Raw genomic sequence first — 19,639 nt, forward strand, 5'->3', positions numbered from 1 at the left:
GCCCTGTGGTGGAGAAAAACTGCTCCCCACCCTGACAGACTCGCGTCCGTCGTGACCACCACCCAGGATGGGGGTAGGAAGGATTTCCCCTTCGATAATGAAGTGGGATGAAGCCACCACCGAAGGGAAGCTTTGGCTGCCTGAGAGAGGGAGACGTTCCTGTCGAGGGACGTCGGCTTCCTGTCCCATTTGCGTAGGATGTCCCATTGAAGAGGACGCAGGTGAAACTGCGCGAAAGGGACTGCCTCCATTGCTGCCACCATCTTCCCCAGGAAGTGCATGAGGCGCCTCAAGGGGTGTGACTGACCTTGAAGGAGAGATTGCACCCCCGTCTGTAGTGAACGCTGCTTGTTCAGCAGAAGCTTCACTATCGCTGAGAGGGTATGAAACTCCATGCCAAGATATGTCAGCGATTGGGCCGGTGTCAGATTTGACTTTAGAAAATTGATGATCCACCCGAAACTCTGGAGAGTCTCCAGAGTAGCGGTGAGGCTGTGCTGGCATGCCTCTTGAGAGGGAGCCTTGACCAGCAGATCGTCTAAGTAAGGGATCACCGAGTGACCCTGAGAGTGGAGGACCGCAACTACTGCAGCCATGACCTTGGTTAAAACCCGTGGGGCTGTCGCCAGGCCGAACGGCAGTGCCACGAACTGAAGGTGTTCGTCTCCTATGGCAAAGCGCAGGAAGCGCTGATGCTCTGGAGCAATCGGTACGTGGAGATAAGCATCTTTGATATCGATCGATGCAAGGAAATCTCCTTGGGACATTGAGGCGATGACGGAGCGGAGGGATTCCATCCGGAACCGCCTGGTCTTTACGTGTTTGTTGAGCAGTTTTAGGTCCAGGACAGGACGGAAAGACCCGTCCTTCTTTGGAACCACAAACAGGTTGGAGTAAAAACCGTGACCCTGTTGCTGAAGAGGAACAGGGACCACCACTCCTTCTGCCTTCAGAGTGCCCAGCGCCTGCAGAAGAGCATCGGCTCGCTCGGGAGGCGGAGATGTTCTGAAAAATCGAGTCGGAGGACGAGAGCTGAACTCTATCCTGTAACCGTGAGACAGAACGTCTCTCACCCAACGGTCTTTTACCTGTGGCAGCCAAATGTCGGAAAAGCGGGAGAGCCTGCCACCGACCGAGGATGCGGTGTGAGGAGGCCGTAAGTCATGAGGAAGCCGCCTTGGTAGCGGCACCTCCGGCGGTCTTTTTAGGGCGTGACTTAGACCGCCATGGATCGGAGTTCCTCTGATCCTTCTGAGGCCTTTTGTACGAGGAGAATTGGGACCTGCCCGTACCCCGAAAGGACCGAAACCTCGACTGTCCCCTCCTCTGTTGGGGTAATTTTGGTTTGGCCTGGGGTAAGGATGTTTCCTTTCCCTTGGATTGTTTGATGATTTCATCCAGCCTCTCACCAAACAAACGGTCGCCAGAAAATGGCAAACCGGTTAAGCACTTTTTGGAAGCCGAATCTGTCTTCCATTCCCGTAGCCACAAGGCCCTGCGTATTGCCACCGAATTGTCGGCTGCAACCGCCGTACGGCTCGCAGAGTCCAGGACAGCATTAATAGCGTAGGACGCAAATGCCGACGTTTGAGAAGTTATGGACGCCACTTGCGGCGCAGACGTACGTGTGAGTGCGTCAATTTGCGCTTGACCCGCTGAAATAGCTTGGAGTGCCCATACGGCTGCGAATGCTGGAGCAAAAGACGCGCCGATAGCTTCATAGATGGATTTCAACCAGAGCTCCATCTGTCTGTCAGTGGCATCCTTGAGCGAAGCCCCATCTTCAACTGCAACTATGGATCTAGCCGCCAGTCTGGAGATTGGAGGATCCACCTTGGGACACTGAGTCCAGCCCTTGACCACGTCAGGGGGAAAGGGATAACGTGTATCCTTAAGGCGCTTGGAAAAACGCTTATCTGGACAAACTCGGTGTTTCTGGACTGCCTCTCTGAAGTCGGAGTGATCCAGAAACATACTCGTTGTTCGCTTGGGGAACCTGAAACGGAATTTCTCCTGGTGAGAGGCTGACTCCTCCGCTGGGGGAGCCGAGGGAGAAATATCCAACATTTGATGTATGGACGCGATAAGATCATTCACTATGGCGTCACCATCAGGAGTATCAAGGTTGAGAGCGGCCTCAGGATCAGAATCCTGATCAGCTACCTCCGCTTCATCATACAGAGAGTCCTCCCTCTGAGACCCTGAACAGAGTCTTGAGGTCGAGGGGATTTCCCAGCGAGCTCGCTTAGGCGGTCTGGGGCTGCGGTCCGTATCAGAGACCTCACCCTGGGATCTATGAGACACCCCGGGGGAACATTGTTGTGCCAACTGAGGGGAACCAGGGGGCAATGATTCCACAGTGCCCATGGTCTGCCGGTCTGGACTGCAAAGCTTCTAGAATCTTAGCCATAGTCTCAGAAAGTCTGTCAGTAAAAACTGCAAACTCCGTCCCTGTCACCTGGACAGTGTTAGCTGGTGGTTCCCCCTGGGCCCCTGGCGCAGGCAGCATAGTAAGCCTGTGTTTTGGCACCCCTGCTTCTTGTGGGCGCCATGCTGTTGTCTCCCCTGAGCAACACAATAGGTATATAGCCAGAAATCAACCGTGCACCATACAGTGTAAAGTATAGCCTATAAACATATAATCTATAATTACACTTCTGCACAAGTGGGGCCAGCACCTCAGGTGCTGCTTACCGCCCGCTTAAAGCGGTTGTGTGGCCACCAGAATCCCTGCCTGGGTCCCCCAGAGCTTGTCTCCCCTCTGCAGCGTCAGAGGAGCTGACAGGAATGGCTGCCGGCGTCCTGAGGAGAGGAGGGAGCCGTGGGCGTGACCCAGAAAGTGCGGGAACTGGTGCCCCACTGTGCACAGTGAGGGGGGTGGAGTATGCAAAGCATGCTCCAGCCCTCAGTGCTGCCGTCCTGTACAGCGTCCCGCCCTTCCCCTGACTGGCAGGCCTGGGGGCGGGAAGAAAAAGAGACTAGGCCGCAAAATCCGGGGACTCGAGTTATAAGCGCGGCCGCCGTATAAGCGCGGCCGGCGCGGAAGTCCCCGGCGCACTAACAGTCCCAGCCGCGCCGCAGTGATAACAATGGCAGCGGCGGTCAGCGCAGTAGTCCCCATACACTAACACACTCAGCGACGCTGCAGTGTGTAATGGCACAAACGCGGTCAGCGCCGCGGTCCCCGGTGCACTAGCACACCCAGCAATGCTGGAGTGTTGCTGTGCGCGGTCCCCACGGGGACACAGAGTACCTGAAAGTAGCAGGGCCATGTCCCTGAACGATACTCGGCTCCTATCCAGCAGAGTCCTCAGGAGCTGTGGATGGAGCACGGTCTCAGTGCCTGGAGACCGATTAGGATCCCACTTCACCCAGAGCCCTAAGGGGGATGGGGAAGGAAAACAGCATGTGGGCTCCAGCCTCCGTACCCGCAATGGATACCTCAACCTTAACAACACCGCCGACAAGAGTGGGGTGAGAAGGGAGCATGCTGGGGGCCCTGTTAAGGGCCCTCTTTTCTTCCATCCGACATAGTCAGCAGCTGCTGCTGACTAATCTGTGGAGCTATGCGTGCATGTCTGCCTTCTTCGCACAAAGCAAAAAAACTGAGGAGCCCGTGGGAGCACGGGGGGTGTATAGGCAGAAGGGGAGGGGCTTTACACTTTTAGTGTAATACTTTGTGCGGCCTCCGGAGGCATAGCCTATACACCCAATTGTCTGGGTCTCCCAATGGAGCGACAAAGAAATTTACTTTTGTTTTCTCCTCCAGCCTTTGTGAAAAACTTTAGTGGCGGACATGGTGACCCCCTTCTAGAGCACATAACGCCATGTGCAGCAATTCCCAGGGATCGCCATGTCATTATTTGTAGATCCGGGTGGCAAGTGGCAAAATGAAATCGGGGGGGAGGGGGGGGGGGGAGGGAGAAGAGGAAGAAATACCTAGAGTGTTACATTCCTTTTTAATGCAACATTTGATCTTTGCTTACATACCTAAAGGGGCTGATGTTGAAGTCTTCTTACGAGCAAGCAGAAGCGCCCGTAATGCCTCAGCTCGCTGTTCTACGCTAGGGCCCTGGTCCTCAGACTCTGTGGGTGTCTCAACAGACTCTTCAGTAGATGAGAGAACAAGCGAAGAGGCCAATTTACGCAGTTGCTCAGGGCTCAATTTTGCTGGAATGCGCCAAAATGATTCCTGCAAAAAATAAGAATTACTACTTACCGGTAATGATGTTTCCAGGAGCCAACATGACAGCACGGTAGGAGTTGCTCCTTTGACCTTTACAGGGACAGGAAACGCAAGAGTTTAAAAGCCCCTCCCCATCCCCCTTTCCTCAGTGTTTTTTAAAGTACCACACCAGGATGGGAGATAACACCATTTTATTAATGCAGAACGCACAACACACGGTACATAATCAGACGGGAGGGAAATAAGCGTGCTGTCATGTTGGCTCCTGGAAACATCATTACCGGTAAGTAGTAATTCTTATTTTCCAGGACGCCACATGACAGCACGGTAGGAGAATGCCAAAGTAATCCCTATGAGGGGGGGACCACAGCCTGCAAAGCCCTGCTACTGAACAACATGTGCTGATCGTTGAGAAGGCCCAGTTTATAATGCTTACAAAACGTGTGGGGACCCGACCACGTTGCCGTACGACAAATCAGATCCAAGGAAACCCCCACCCTCTCCGCCCAAGAAGTGGACAGAGCCCTGGCGGAGTGGGCCCCAATGCGAGTTGGGAGGTCCCGACCCGCGGACTGGTAAGTAGCTGAAACAGCGGACCTAACCTACCGAGACAGTTGTCTTAGACACCGTCTTCCCTCGGCACTTTCCCGCAATTTGCACCAAGAGGGCAGAAGCTATGCGCCAGCTCTGGTAGCCTCTAAATATGCCAGAACTGCTCGTCTGACGTCCAAGAGCGAAGGAGCTCTGCCTGTTGGGACTGAGAATAAACGAGGTAGACAGCTTACACTACAGCGACCAGAGACAGTGAGACATGCCCGAAATGGGTTAATGAACATTCTGAACACCGCAACTATAGAATAGAAGTTAAAGTCCTTAACAGCCTATCAAGGAATGAATAAACCACAGCCCGATAGAATGACCACCGGCTAGATCAAGAATAAACATGTCCGAGCTTAATAAACCAGGTCAGTACGGACATCAGCTCTCCGAGGTTCAAACGATTACCCCTGGTCACAGACCAGCCCACCGTACCGCCAGAGTTCATATCCTGGCTCCAGAAGCCCAAGATGACAAGGCATAAACTACTGGACCTCGAGTAATGAGAAGGACCATCATGAACCAAAGACGTGAAGAGTTGGAGTCCGGAAGGCACGTCGACCGATATTAGCAAGCCAAGTACATCATCCGACCACTTGAAGGAAGCATTGTTCCCAAAATGCAGATGCCAAGGACAGCGGGGTATGGAATCTGGATGGGAGGAAGCGTCCCAGAAAATGTAGGTGGCCAACCTCATAGATACACTGTATACAGTATATATATTGGAATTTAAAGAAGTGGTTTGCCATATCCGTGGCAGCAAACACAGGAGACTAGTGTTGCCCTGAGCTGGCGGAAAGAAAACCACTACCACCTGGGTAGACTACCCAACCAGAAATGCACTATACTCCATTAGCCTGTAAGTACCACTATATCGGACACTAGCGTAAACATACCACACAGTCTTCCATAGTGACCAGGGAACATCCTCCAGAGGAGTGAGGGCCTCCAATAATCACAGAGTGATAGTTCATTTGACAGTGGTGAGACCCTGGATGTTTTCTCGTGAGAACAGCGAGCCTATGAGGGAGACTATGGAGTTCCCTGCCACAAGAGGCTGGAAAACCTCACAGGTTATTTACGAGATTCTGGATGTTGAACAATGGCCAGAAAACCAGTCCAATTGCCATCAAAGGACCTGTCACAGTAAAACGGGCTATTACCATGATTGGCTACATTCAGTTCTTTCCACCATAGGATGAACTCGATAACATTTCTCTTTAGTCATAAGTTATAAATGAAAGACCAGAGCTAAGCAATTAAGCACCGCTGAATACTACTGATTAGAAAAGAAGGACCGTAGCTGAACTCAGATTCCAGGTCTGAGCCATAATAAGGAGAAAACTAGGCCAACTCAAACATGACAGCCTATTACGGCTAAGCCAAGTGCCGTTCCAGAAGTGTGAGGCCCCTCTAACCAAAGCCGATGCGAGAGACCCAATGCGAAGTATGCAACCCGAGGCGCAAGGGACGAGGCCACTGCAAGGCCAAAGGCGCAGAGGCGCAAGGCCAAAGGCGCAGAGGCATAAGGTCCAAGGCGCAGAAGCGCAAGGCCCAAGGCGCAGAAGCGCAAGGCCCAAGGCGCAGAGGCGCAAGGCCCAAGGTGCAGAGGCACAGAAGCGCAAGGCGCAGAGGCGCAAGGCCCAATGCCAGACACGCAAGGCCAGAACAGGAAGCGCAAGGCGTAAGTCCGGAAGCGCAAGGCCAGAGGCGCAAGGCACAAGGCCAGAGGCGCAAAGCCAGAGGCGCAAGGCCAGAGGCCAGAGGCGCAAGGCAGAGGCACAAGGCATAAAGCCAGAGGCACAAGGCGCAATGCCAGACACGCAAGGCCGGAACATGAAGCGCAAGGCGCAAGCCCCAAGTCGCAAGGCACAATGCCAGAGGTGCAAGGCACAATGCCAGAGGCGCAAGGCCAGTGGCGCAAATGCCAGAGGCGCAAGGCCGGAGGCGCAAGGCCAGAGGCACAAGCGCAATGCCAGAGGTGCAAGGCCAGAGGTACAAGGCGCAATGCCATAGGCACAAGGCCAGAGGCACAAGGCGCAATGCCATAGGCACAAGGCCAGAGGCACAAGGCGCAATGTCAGACGCACAATGCCAGAAGCATGAAGCGTAATGCGCAAGCCCGGAGGCACAAGGCACAATCCCAGAGGAACAAGGCACAAGCCCAGAGGCACAAGGCACAAGCCCAGAGGCACCAGGCACAAGCCCAGAGGCACCAGGCACAAGCCCAGAGGCACCAGGCACAAGCCCAGAGGCACCAGGCACAAGCCCAGAGGCACAAGGCACAAGCCCAGAGGCACAAGGCACAAGCCCAGAGGCACAAGCCTTGAGGCACAAGCCCAGAGGCATAAGCCTAGAGGCACAAGGCACAAGCCCAGAGACACAAGGCACAAGCCCAAAGGCACAAGCCCAGATGTACAAGCTTAGAGACACAAGGCACAAGCCCAGAGGCACAAGCCCAGAGACACAAGGCACAAGCCCAGAGGCACAAGGCACAAGCCCAGAGGCACAAGCCTAGAGACACAAGGCACAAGCCCAGAGGCACAAGCCTAGAGACACAAGGCACAAGCCCAGAGGCACAAGCCTAGAGACACAAGGCACAAGCCCAGAGGCACAAGCCTAGAGACACAAGACACAAGCCCTGAGGCACAAGCCTAGAGACACAAGGCACAAGCCCAGAGGCACAAGCCTAAAAGGCACAAGGCCAGAGGCACAAGCCTAGAGGCACAAGCCACAAGGCCAGAGGCACAAGCCTAGAGGCACAAGCCACAAGCCCAGAGGCACAAGCCTAGAGGCACAAGCCACAAGCCCAGAGGCACAAGCCTAGAGGCACAAGGCACAAGCCCAGAGGCACAAGCCTAGAGACACAAGGCACAAGCTCAGAGGCACAAGCCTAGAGACACAAGGCACAAGCCCAGAGGCCCAAGCCTAGAGGCACAAGCCTAGAGGCACAAGGCAGAAGCCCAAAGGCACAAGCCTAGAGGCACAAGGCACAAGCTTAGAGGCACAAGCCTAGAGGCACAAGGCCCAAGCCCAGAGGCCCAAGGCACAAGCCCAGAGGCCCAAAAGCCAGTGAAGCCAAGCCATGAATGGCAAGGCTGAGAAACAGTAAGACCAGAGACGTCAAGCAGTGAGGCCTTGACAGTCCCAAGGCGTCAAGCTAGCGTGTGGTCAGAGCTGTGTGGCGTGTGGGCCGAGGCCAAACCCATGAGGCGCGATGCCGGAGCCCCAAGTTGTGAGGTACGAGCCAGGAGGTGCGAGGCCGGAGCCAGGAGGTGCGAGGCCCCAGGAGGCCAGAGCAGTGAGGCGTGAGCCAGAGTCATCACGAGGCCAGAACCCTGAGGCGCGAGGCCAGAGTTGTGAGGCCCGATCAGAGTTACCCCTAAGGCTATGTGCGCACTAGAAATGTGAATTTTCTCAAGAAAATTTCTTGAGAAACTTCTGGGAGTGGAAGATTTCCGCACCTGCGGAAAAATCCGCGGCAAAAACGCATGCGGATTTGCCGCAGGTTTGTCCCTGCAATAAATAATAAAGATAATCGATAGACAGATAATGGATAGAGGGAAAGATGGATAGATGAATAGATAGATAGATAGATGAATAGATGAATAGATAGATAGATAGAGGGATAGATGGATAGATGAATAGATAGATAGATAGAGGGATAGATGGATAGATAGATAGATAGAGGGATAGATGGATGGATAGATAGATAGATAGATAGAGGGATAGATGGATAGATAGATAGATAGAGGGATAGATAGAGGGATAGATAGAGGGATAGATAGATAGATAGATAGATAGATAGATGAGAAAAACCTATATAATGTTCCACCTCCCTGCATTTTCTAAGCTGGCACCCTTTAGTGACTTTCATGTGGCACTAAAGGGTGCTTAGCCTTGTATTTAGCCATAAAATAAATAAATAATTAAAAAAAAACGACGTGAGGTCCCCCCATATTTTGTAGCCAGCTAGGGTAAAGCAGACGGCTGCAGCCTGCAGACCACCGCTGGCAGCTTCACCTTGGCTGATAATCCAAAACAGTGGGCACCCCACGCTGTTATTTTAAATTATATAAATAATTTAAAACAAAAAACGTGCGGTCCCCCCCATATTGGATCACCAGCCAAGGTAAAGAGGACAGCTGGGGTCTGATATTCTCAGACTAGGGAGGTCCACTGTTATTGGACACTCCCCAGCCTAAAAATAGCAGGCCGCAGCCGCCCCAGAAGTGGCGCATCCATTAGACGTGCCAATCCTGGCGCTTTGCCCCAGCTCATCCCGCGCCCTGGTGCGTTGGCAAACGGGGTAATATATGGGGTTGATGCCAGATGTGTAATGTCACCTGGCATCAAGCCCTGGGGGTTGGTGAGGTCAGGCGTCTATCAGATACCCGACATCACCAACCCAGTCATGAGTAATTAAAAAATAGACAACAAAAAAAGTTTTATTTGAAAAAACACTCCCCACATAGCCTCTTTAACCAATTTATTGAAAAGAACAATCAATCCACGTCCGGCGTAATCCAATAGGGGGGGGGGGGTCCCACGGCGATCCATACCATAGTCGCTGTCCCAGTCAATGAAGAACAGAATGTTCCCCATTGGCTGGGAGAGCTGTGCAGTGACCTGAGCTAACATCAATAGGTCAGCCCAGGTCACTGCAGGGGATGCCGAGCGCTGCCATCAGGAGCATAGATGAGATCATTACCTTCTGTGATCATCTCCTGTACTGCTGACGTCAGCGCTGTCACTGACTGCGTTGTCAGAAGTATCGCGAGAGTCCGTGACGTCACCGCTAGTGACAGTCTCGGGCCGCTCGTGAGACGGGCATAGACAGCGCTGACGTCAGGAGGCAGGAGATCGTCACAGCAGGTAATGATCTCACCTTCTGACAGCAGCGATCGTCATCCCCGCGGCTCCCAACACTGCAGGGTGTCAGTGTCTGCCTGTGTCAGTGTCTGCCTGCGGTGCAGCGTGACAGGCTGCTGACACTGCGGGCAGACACTGACACCCTGCAGTGCAGGCAGCCGTGAGGCCGGAGCAGGACACAGACTGGCACCTGGAGGTCGCACGGAAGTGCTTCTGTGCGGCGTCCAGGGAGTGTGACGTCTGCTCCGCTTCCTCTTCCTGACATAATGACATCGCTTCCTGCAAAACCGCAGGCAGCGATGAGCATTCCCGCAGGTAATTCGCGGCTATTCCGGGGGTATACCGCACATCATTGCTACCTGCGGAATACCCCCGGAATACCCCCGGTACCTGCGGAAATTAATGGACATGCACATTTTCTCAAGAAAGTTTCTCGAGAAAATTTTCTCAAGAAATTTTCTTGAGAAAAATCCGCACAGTGCGCACAGCTATTTTTTTTTCTCATTGAATTTCATGGGAAATGTCTGCACAAAGATTGCAGACATTTCTCAAGAAATTTCCGGGGCAAATCCGCGGGTAAATCCACAGGTAAAAAGCTCTAGTGCGCACATAGCCTAAGAGTGTAATTCACCTGTGAACTTCAGGATACACCTACTGCATGAGTGGTATCCTAAATGCCAAATTAGTCACACCTGAACCAATTAACTCACCCTGAGGTTCAGCTGGAGGGCAAGTTCCAATGCGAGATAATGTGTTATATCCACAATTTTCCCTCCTATAGAAGGAGTAAATCAGACAGAACCTGGTCTGGTGAGATAATAGTGGAATCAAATGTGTTATTAAACCACAACAGGAGGATCCACACAAGGTTCCATCAACAGGTAAATTCTGAACTTAAACATGAGGTCTGCTGAGCCCAGCAAAACATGAGGCAGCAACCTCACCATGAAGCATAATCTACTTAGAAAGTTCCAAGGCTAAATTTCCAATTTTAGTGCAGGACTCTGACAGATGTGAATGACAGACTGCACACTTTTTTATTCTGGCCGACTTCCTCTGAACTTTTTTAGGGATAGTGCCGGTGCGTGCCGTGGAAGAATCCTAAACGGAAGGGGAGACTGAATCAGGCTCTACCCACACCACTACAGGTCAGATTCCTGACGCACCTGCACTTACGTGACCCTGGGACTCGTCAGGGGGGCTAGCATCAGACCTGTCACCTTCATCCATTGTAATAAGCAGTGAGCAGGTCGTTATACAGAAACACACAGAATGCATATTTCCCCGTTCCCAAGGTTTGATACCTGTTTGGGCAACGACAGGGCCCGTTCCCGCCTCCAGTGTTCCGACCCGGATCACACGCCGCCTTCCTGGGCGCCGCCATATTCCGACCAGGAAATGCGGAAGACTTTGCGCTGCACATGCATCAGCGTGTCAGGCTGGAACGCATGGCGTGCGCACACCTGGAAGTGCCACATGGCCGCGGCAAACAGCGGGATGCCGAGAGCCCTCACCTGAGGGAAGCGGCTTTTGCCGGGAACTCCTGCTCCACCGGCCGGCTGAGGGACCTCTCCTTTAGAGGTGTCGGCCAGGGGCTGCTTGACAGGCCGGAAGGAGAGAGAAAGCCCCCCCCTGATCCGCCTGGACCCCGTACATCCCGACGGTAAGACTTGCGTCCGTCCTGTACAGGGACAGGAAAAACACTGAGGAAAGGGGGATGGGGAGGGGCTTTTAAACTCTTGCGTTTCCTGTCCCTGTAAAGGTCAAAGGAGCAACTCCTACCGTGCTGTCATGTGGCGTCCTGGAAAACAAACATTAGTGGTCAAGTATTGTTGCATGTCATCTTGGAACAGTAATCGCTTCAGCAGAAGTATGCTGAGACTCCACGCTTACTTGTTCATTTGCTGGAGGACGAATCCCCACCATTTTTAAAAGTTTTTGGAACGTTTTGCTTTCCATGGCATCCTCATTGTCTTCAGTTAAAGGAACAAGAGGAACTGATTGAGACGAGCCTGTAATACAGACCAATTACACCAATATTAGATTATGGAAATCATAGCACCGCCTTAACACAAAATATAACAGCACTCTTAAAGGGGTTGTCCGACATAATAAAAATGTTTGAGTTTAACCTAATCTGTGCTGTATTGTCATATAAATCACCCCTACATTGTTATTTTTTGTTTTCTAACTTTTGTTCCTCTTGAATTCACCCTTTATTCTCTGCAGCTCTCTGTTTACATTCAGCACAAGCAAACTGACCACTTCCTGTGCCACACCTCCCAGTCAGAGCTGGCACCGCCCGGCCTCAGTGTCCAGCCCCACTCCAGTGTCCAGTCTCGCCCCCTGCACACACATTCCCTGTCAGAATATTCTGCCCCAGCACTGACCTGTTATCACTACAGCATTGCAAATAACAGCCCCACATCGGGCTCTGCACCGCATACACACATCGGGCTCTGCACCGCATACACACATCAGGCTCTGCACCGCATACACACATCAGGCTCTGCACCGCATACACACATCAGGCTCTGCACCGCATACACACATCAGGCTCTGCACCGCATACACACATCAGGCTCTGCACCGCATACACACCTCGGGCTCTGCACCGCATACACACATCAGGCTCTGCACCGCATACACACATCGTGCTCTGCACGCACACACGGCGCTCTGTACCGACCCCCCCCTACCCCCATAGGGAACACATGTAGGGAGTACATACTCACCTGTCCTCGGTCCCCGCCGCTCCTGCACGTTCGCGCGCTGTCTGTGCTCTGGCCATATCAGCACAGTAGTGACGTCACCGATGTGCTAAAGAGAGCACAGACAGCGGGACAGTGATGAGAAGCAGCGCTCTCTCATCAGTGCTTTCAAATATACCGGCATCTGTGATGCCGATATATTTGAATGTGTGATCCTGAGCAGGGGCTCGGTGCTGGCGCTGACATCATGGCAGCCGCTGCCAGGCCCCTCCCCCAGGTCACGGACCCCACAGCAGTGCAGGGGGAGGTTGCGGGGAGAGTACGGGGTGCGGGGGAATGTGTGGGAGGGTGCAGGGAAGGGGGGCGGTGACTCCACGCACTGTACCCGACCAGCAGGGAGGCGACATGCTGTTTCCAGCTTTGCATGTCAACATGGTCCTGCCCATGTTGACATGAAATGACCGGATGCAGCAAAATCGCGGCAGGAGCGGTCACATGACCACTCTGAGCCGGGGGAGAGGGGCTGACAGCAGGGCAGGTAAGTGGTCTCTATCTACTTACCTGCCCCAATGTAGCCCAATAGGGTAATAATGAAAAAAACTCAAAATAAGTCGGATAACCCCTTTAAAAGATTTTTATGTAGCTTAAAAAAAAACAAAGCTTATAGGAATGAATGGAACGTAGACATTTCCTTCTTCAATACAGGTGGCATGCATTTTGTTAATTTGCATTGCTTTCTGCAGCATCTTCTGGATCTGTACCCTTCTGTGCACCAAACATGTAATCCTTAAATGAGTAGTCTTCATTGGGGAGGGGGGGGGTCAGAGCTCTTAACCCTTTTTTTGACATTTGGGTGAATGTTTGTGGTTCTTCTCACTTGTGATTTCGATTCTTCCTGTTGCTTCTCCTACTGTTTTCTCACTGAGTAACTTGGTGCCAATGTAGTCTGCTGAGGAGGAGTTGTTTTTCTTTCTTGACATGGGTATATTTTGAGAAACTTTTGATTCACCAAATTACTATAGGCAGTACCTTTCAGTAGTCAATATCATAATTTAAATGATTTTAATACCAATCGATCTGCAATTTGTTGTGTAAATGGAATGGCTCTACAGTCTGGGAATTAACCCATGATCCAGACTTAGATGCCACCTTCATCACATTATCAATTCCCACATGTAAACCCAGGATGTTCCATTTTTTTGAAAACCAGAAACAAATTGCACTAGCAAAAAAAAAATCTGACAAATTGTGCAAATACTTAAGTTGCATAATAGCCCTATTTATTACTAAAAAAAAAAAAAAAGTAGTAATTCATTTCCTCAAGAGTGACAAGACATTAAAAGCTAAATTGGGCTGAATATAGTACCCATATCTGGCATTGCTGCACAGAGAATTGGAGGTTTTGTTTTTTTTTTGAGGAAAGCTGGTGTGGTTGGGAGGGGGATTTTACATATTTCGTAATTTAGAACCCAAATACAAAAAAACCTAATAAATATATTTTAGGAGGAGGGCTGAATAGCTCTCCTGTGGTCCTGCAAGATTCCAAATAAAATGGCTCTGGGGCAAACATTTTAAGTAAAAAAAAAAATGTAACTTGAGACCATAACGATAATGCTTTTATAAGTGGATTGCCCATATAAATAAATTAGGAAAAGATATCCAGACGTTTTTAAAGTAGGATCTGCTTAAAAAAAAACTCCTAAAAAAAACAAACTATAAAAAACAAAAACTGTGGCACTTGATTAATACAAGTGGTTTTACTAGTGAAATGTCCATGATAAAATTGGCTGCAGCAATCCACTCAATTATACATGCAGCAGATCAGAAGTACGGGCATTGGATGCGGTTTCTAATTACAATGGCCCATGAATTACTCTATGTTAAAAATAATGTAACCTTAGCTAAATATACGCTTAAAAAACAACAAGCGTTGCAATATGGACAAATAAAGGAATCAGTAATGTCTTTATTATCACGAGTATAGGAGGAAATAAGAAGTAATACCATGGACAACTTTCTTCTCCCCGTGGATGATAAACCACCATAATGACACTGCACAAATCGTTCAGAACAGTTTTTGTTCAGAAAGAACAAGACCAAATCTTCACCACTTGGGTGTGACAATTAGGACAGATATGGAGATAGGGGAGAAAATACTAAGTGGATAGAGGGCCGTAAGGAAAAACATCCTAAGTGTGTTTTGGAGAGATTTGCAGTCCCGGATCATGCATAGGGCAGTTATATGGCTTTTAACATTCCAATATCAGCTGCCATGCGGGAACGTAATATTCACTGCCCAAAATGCAGGCTTAGAGACACAGACCTCCTCCATGGCCTGTGGGAACGCCCAAAGGTTAGGGAACTTTGGAATAAGATATGGCGGATGATGGATAAACTTAGGAAAAAGAATTTGCCACTAAATCCTCTGATGTATTTGTTCACCTATCTGGCAGGCAACGATGAGAGACTGGAGGAGAGGGAAGGGTCTACTCCGGTTTTGTTCCACTCCATATTTTGTCAGTCAAAAGAACCATTCTGAGGCATTGGCTGGATGACTCGCTACCTGGTGTGGGTGAGATCATGGGGCAACTCAAAGCCCAAGTCAATTTAGACTGGTTAGAGGCAGAGAGTAGCAAGGGAAAGGGGAATTTATCCTTTCATAATAAAACAGATGCAGAAATAATCAACTACAGGAAACATTTCACGCTGACAGAAGGTACTTGAGGAAATAAGCGGCACACTGGGGAAGCTAAAAAAAGTCCCTATAGACAACCAGAGGTCTAGTGATCACAAGTAGCAGGAAAGGGGGTAAGAGTCTGAGATGGTGTCCTTGATGGAGAGGTGGTGCATTATTGTGGTATAGGAGAAGGATCTAGTGGCATGATTGGGGGAGTAGGCTAGTTTTTAGAACCCAATGGACAGTAGTTACGAGGTGGGAAACCAGAAAGGATTGTGTAATTATACTGTGTAATTGACATGAACATTGTAATTGAACTTGAAAGATCAGTGAAATGCGATGAAAAATATTTGACAACATCCTGATAAGTTACTCATGCACTCACCATCTTCTTCTCGGTCATCAGCGGTCCGGTTTAAACAGTTCTGAAGCCACACGACAGGAAGAGACAATCCTAGTGATCACAAATCAGAAATTATGTAGGAGCTTGTATGATCTTTAATATTGAAATTTGTCAAAACTACAATGGAATCTGCTCTTCTGTTACTGATAAAATCAAACAGAGTATATGCTAAAGATGTACACTAACTCAACATAAGCAATTGGAACTGCAGTTAGCAAGTCTGAAAAAACAAATCAATACAGCTGTCGTTTCACTTTTCATACTCCTTTGCTCCGCTCACATTCCTATAGCTATGGCATACCATCAGTGTATACAGTAAGAACCTACCAAAAAATGTTTTTGAATAACCAAACAACTGAATATCAATATAAATTTGATACTGCCTAGCCGCAGAGTTTGGCATCCTACATAATAAATGGCGCCCCCACTTAAAAGTGGCTCTCCCTAGAAAGCCTTAATGATATATCCCTGTCATATAATAGACGCAAGTGGAAATACACCCTGATAATTGATCACCAACAAGTATAGATATAGATGACTGGTTCATAGGATGGAGCCAAAAAGATATTCAATGGCGCCAGTACCGGAGGAGCATTTTAGAGTTATTATTTTACTGGGGATTCAGAAGAGGTTGTCCAAGTAATGGACAACACCTGTAGCCTAGTAGCCTAATCACTTAAGAAATGGTTTGGCAGCTGGAGCCTATTGGTAATTTTTTCTTCCTCTGACCAGGGCCCCCTCACCTCCTCCCCAAATCTGAATCACGCCCCTCTTTAATTCTTCCATTATCTTTTGCTATTTTTACTATTCTTTGAGCACTTTTGCTGATTTTCTTGTATTATTATGAGGTAAAACCAGGAGTTGGGGAACCAAGGCCTCATATGTTAACTAATCCCATATCGTCATTTATTACCATTGTGGGTTTGTTAGACATTTCTACAGCTTTGAGAAATGTAAGATTTTATTGTTTATTGCCATCGGTGTAGCCTTCCTTGCAAGGCTACTTCTTGGTAAATCTATAGAATAATATGATAGCTTCTATAATAATTATATAAAAACAGGATAATTCCCTGTGTTACAGCAAATCATCTGGTAACTTCTACTTTAACAGCTTACAACATAAAAAAGTCGTCACCTTCTTCATATACACCCGGTAAAATGGTTTGTATCTTCTTATCCATGAACAATTCACTATTCCTGGATGGTTTCATTTTTGGTATCTGATCCAACTTAATGTGCTCTTCCTCATCTTCCTCACTCATATAATCATCTTCGTCATCATCATGATCATTATCATCATCAAGATATACATCTCTTCCATCAACACCAAGATCATGGAGGAAATCCTCTTCAGACTAAAAATCAAATTGAAAAAATAGTAACCTCACCCTTTGCCCAGTATCTTCAAATGATTTATACTCGTGAATAATAGATAAATCTGGAGCCAATCTAGTAATCATTTCCTGTAATAGAAGCCTTAAAAAGGTCTTTAGACAGCAGACTCTGGTTGTTTTAGGAATATGAGGATTAGATGGGTTTGACTTTATTTCACTTAAGGTTATCAAAGTTATTTTTCGCTTGTTTTATTACTCTTTATTTTATGCATGATTTGAAAACATTGATCAATTCTTTGTTTTTAAATACAGGAATAAACCCCAATATAGATTGTGTGTTTCAGCCTACCATATTTGTCATTTTGCTGCAGGATTCCTGTAACATCTGTTGAGGATAAGAATTGAGTATCCAAAAATACTTAATTCAGCCATTTCATAGACTCAGGTATATAGTTTAGTAGATGTAAACTTACGCACATATTTATGCATGTCTTTGTTCTTTTTACCAACACGTATATATGTATATTGCATATTTAGTGATTTTCCTTAACATAGTATATACCAGCACATGTAATTTTGAAGATGGCTGCCATATCCTGTCTACACCCAAAGAAGCTGATGAACAAAGAAATTCCTAAGCCTGGACTGTCCAATCAAAAAGAGACTATGCTAATTCCTACATGTCCTGAGTCCAGCCTACGATACTTGATTGGACTAAACTTTTGAATACACCCTTCACTTTTCAAGAGCTATAGAAAGTTTTAAACAAAGACCAGTTGCCTCAGCGTCTGTCATGGAGAAGGTCCATAACCGATATAGTGTCTGTTATTGTTTTTTCTCGCGTGCACACATGACAATATACCGTATTTTTCGGAACATAAAACGCACTTTTTTTCCCCCAAATGTTGGGGGAAAGTGGGGGGTGCGTCTTATGGTCTGAATGTGGCTGCGGGGAATGAGGGTGCTGCGGTGGAGCGGGTCATCGGGGGCACGAGCAGGCTGTAGCAGCCTGCCGTGACCACGTGGACCCGCTCATTTAATATGCACGCCCATCCCCCGCCCATCATCCCTCAGCGCTGAAACCGGCGCTGACAGGTGGGCGGGATGATGGGCGGGGGATAAACAGCCGGCTCGCATGATCACCCCTGGCAACTACGGCCTGGAGTGATCATGTGCGGCTGTATTCACTGCACCCCGTGCATCATCATCAGCGCGGGGAGCAGTGAATCAGTGTACAGTACTCACCGTTCCCCTGCAGCATCGCTCGTCCTTCCGTCTGTGTCAGCGGCAGCGCCGCTGATTGGAGCCGTCCCCATTACCCTGCTGGATCGCGATCATCTCCTGTGCTTGTGCCGGCGGCTGAGTGGAGACTAGCGGCGTGCAAAGCGATGACGTCATCGCTGTGCGCACGTGTCCACACGCAGCCGCCGGGACACTGGCACAGACACAGGAGATGATCGTGATCCAGCAGGGTAATGGGGACGGCTCCAATCAGCGGCGCTGCCGCTGACACAGACGGGAGGACTCACCAGGGCAATTCGGGATGAGCCGGGTAAAGTCCCGGGACGGTCGCATCTAATGGATGCGCCGCGCCGGTGATCATGGATAGGTGAGTATGAGAGAGAGGGGGTGGGAGGGAGAGACCAACATGGACAGAGATAGAGACAGGGAGAGAGACCGACCGACAGAGAGAGAAAGACAAAAGACCTGTCTTTATGTTAAAAAAAACATGCGGATCGCAACAATAATGCAATGTAAGCGCACTGCTTCACATTTTGGCAGTGATTTTCTACGACTCATTGATTTTAATGGATGTAGAAAGCTGCCAAAAATGGCAAAAACAATTGAAATGTTGCTTCTTCAAACGCATGGGTTTTTGACAAATTTTTGACAATCAAAACGTTGCGTTTCAAAAAGAATAGTGCGCACAGATTTTGCATTTGCATTTTGTCAATGACACAGTGCAGTTGTAAACGCAGCCAAAACACAGAAAAAAAAACGCAAAGTGCGCACATAGCGACGCAATAAGATCAGCTGGATACTGAACACTTTTCCACAGATGGCTCATTTTTCTAATAGTTTTTCAATTTAAAGGGGTTGTCAAGCAATGCAGCTTGCTGAACATTAACAGCATGTAATATACACACTGATAACCGCTCCAGCCACCAGGATGCAGAGCCTATCACGTGACAGCAGGTATGAGACTTGCATACCTGCAATCATATCCACTACATTTCTCATCCGCTTCTCTTACTAGAACATTAAGAGATGCAGAAGCCTCAGATCAGTATCCAGAGATGGACAACCCCTTTAACAAATGCTACATATGGTCCCACTGACCACATGAACAATAGCAGCAATAGACTGACTCAGACACTAACTTTTATTGAGGCATTCAATAAGGGTGTGCAAAAATAATTGTGCAGGGTGGGGGCAGGGTCAGATGATACCACCACTTATTGTCAATAATGGATGCAACTGTGTATAGAAATGTTGCATGTCAATGTAATCCTGCTTATTAGGGAAATCAGACTTCTTAAAAGTTTCCTGAAAAGAACAGGATGTATAACATGAAAAAGAAATAAACATTTTTAAGACAACATTCATTTAAAACAAAATAACCGGATTTAAACAATAGACAATTGTCTGACAACACATTCCCTTTATAACTGGCATCATACATACTATGCCTGAAGATTTTCCTTTTTTCCTTCTCTTCTTGTAAAGCTCCTTCCGGTCTGATACTAATCCCAAGCTTATTATTTTTTCTATAATTCTAGCTTTGGAGCGTTTAGCTGTGATATGCTTCATTATATTTCCCAATATATCTGCAAAGAAGGAATAATATAAAATAACACA

General features: G+C 48.6%; 1 protein-coding gene across 3 annotated transcripts in view; it reads right to left on the minus strand.

Annotated features, from left to right (window-relative positions):
* The window catches only part of TIMELESS (timeless circadian regulator), a 215,369-nt gene that overhangs the window by 26,511 nt on the left and 169,219 nt on the right, over positions 1-19,639 (minus strand). For all 3 annotated transcript variants that reach the window (XM_075337008.1, XM_075337010.1, XM_075337009.1), the window contains 5 exons: positions 19,466-19,608; positions 16,582-16,801; positions 15,429-15,497; positions 11,549-11,667; positions 3,991-4,192 (listed from right to left, as the gene is read on the minus strand). In XM_075337008.1, coding sequence (XP_075193123.1) covers positions 3,991-4,192; positions 11,549-11,667; positions 15,429-15,497; positions 16,582-16,801; positions 19,466-19,608 — 753 coding nt within the window. The remainder of the gene's footprint in view (positions 1-3,990; positions 4,193-11,548; positions 11,668-15,428; positions 15,498-16,581; positions 16,802-19,465; positions 19,609-19,639) is intronic.

The sequence above is a fragment of the Anomaloglossus baeobatrachus genome, chromosome 2 (assembly GCF_048569485.1).
Source record: "Anomaloglossus baeobatrachus isolate aAnoBae1 chromosome 2, aAnoBae1.hap1, whole genome shotgun sequence".
Lineage (NCBI taxonomy): Eukaryota > Metazoa > Chordata > Amphibia > Anura > Aromobatidae > Anomaloglossus > Anomaloglossus baeobatrachus.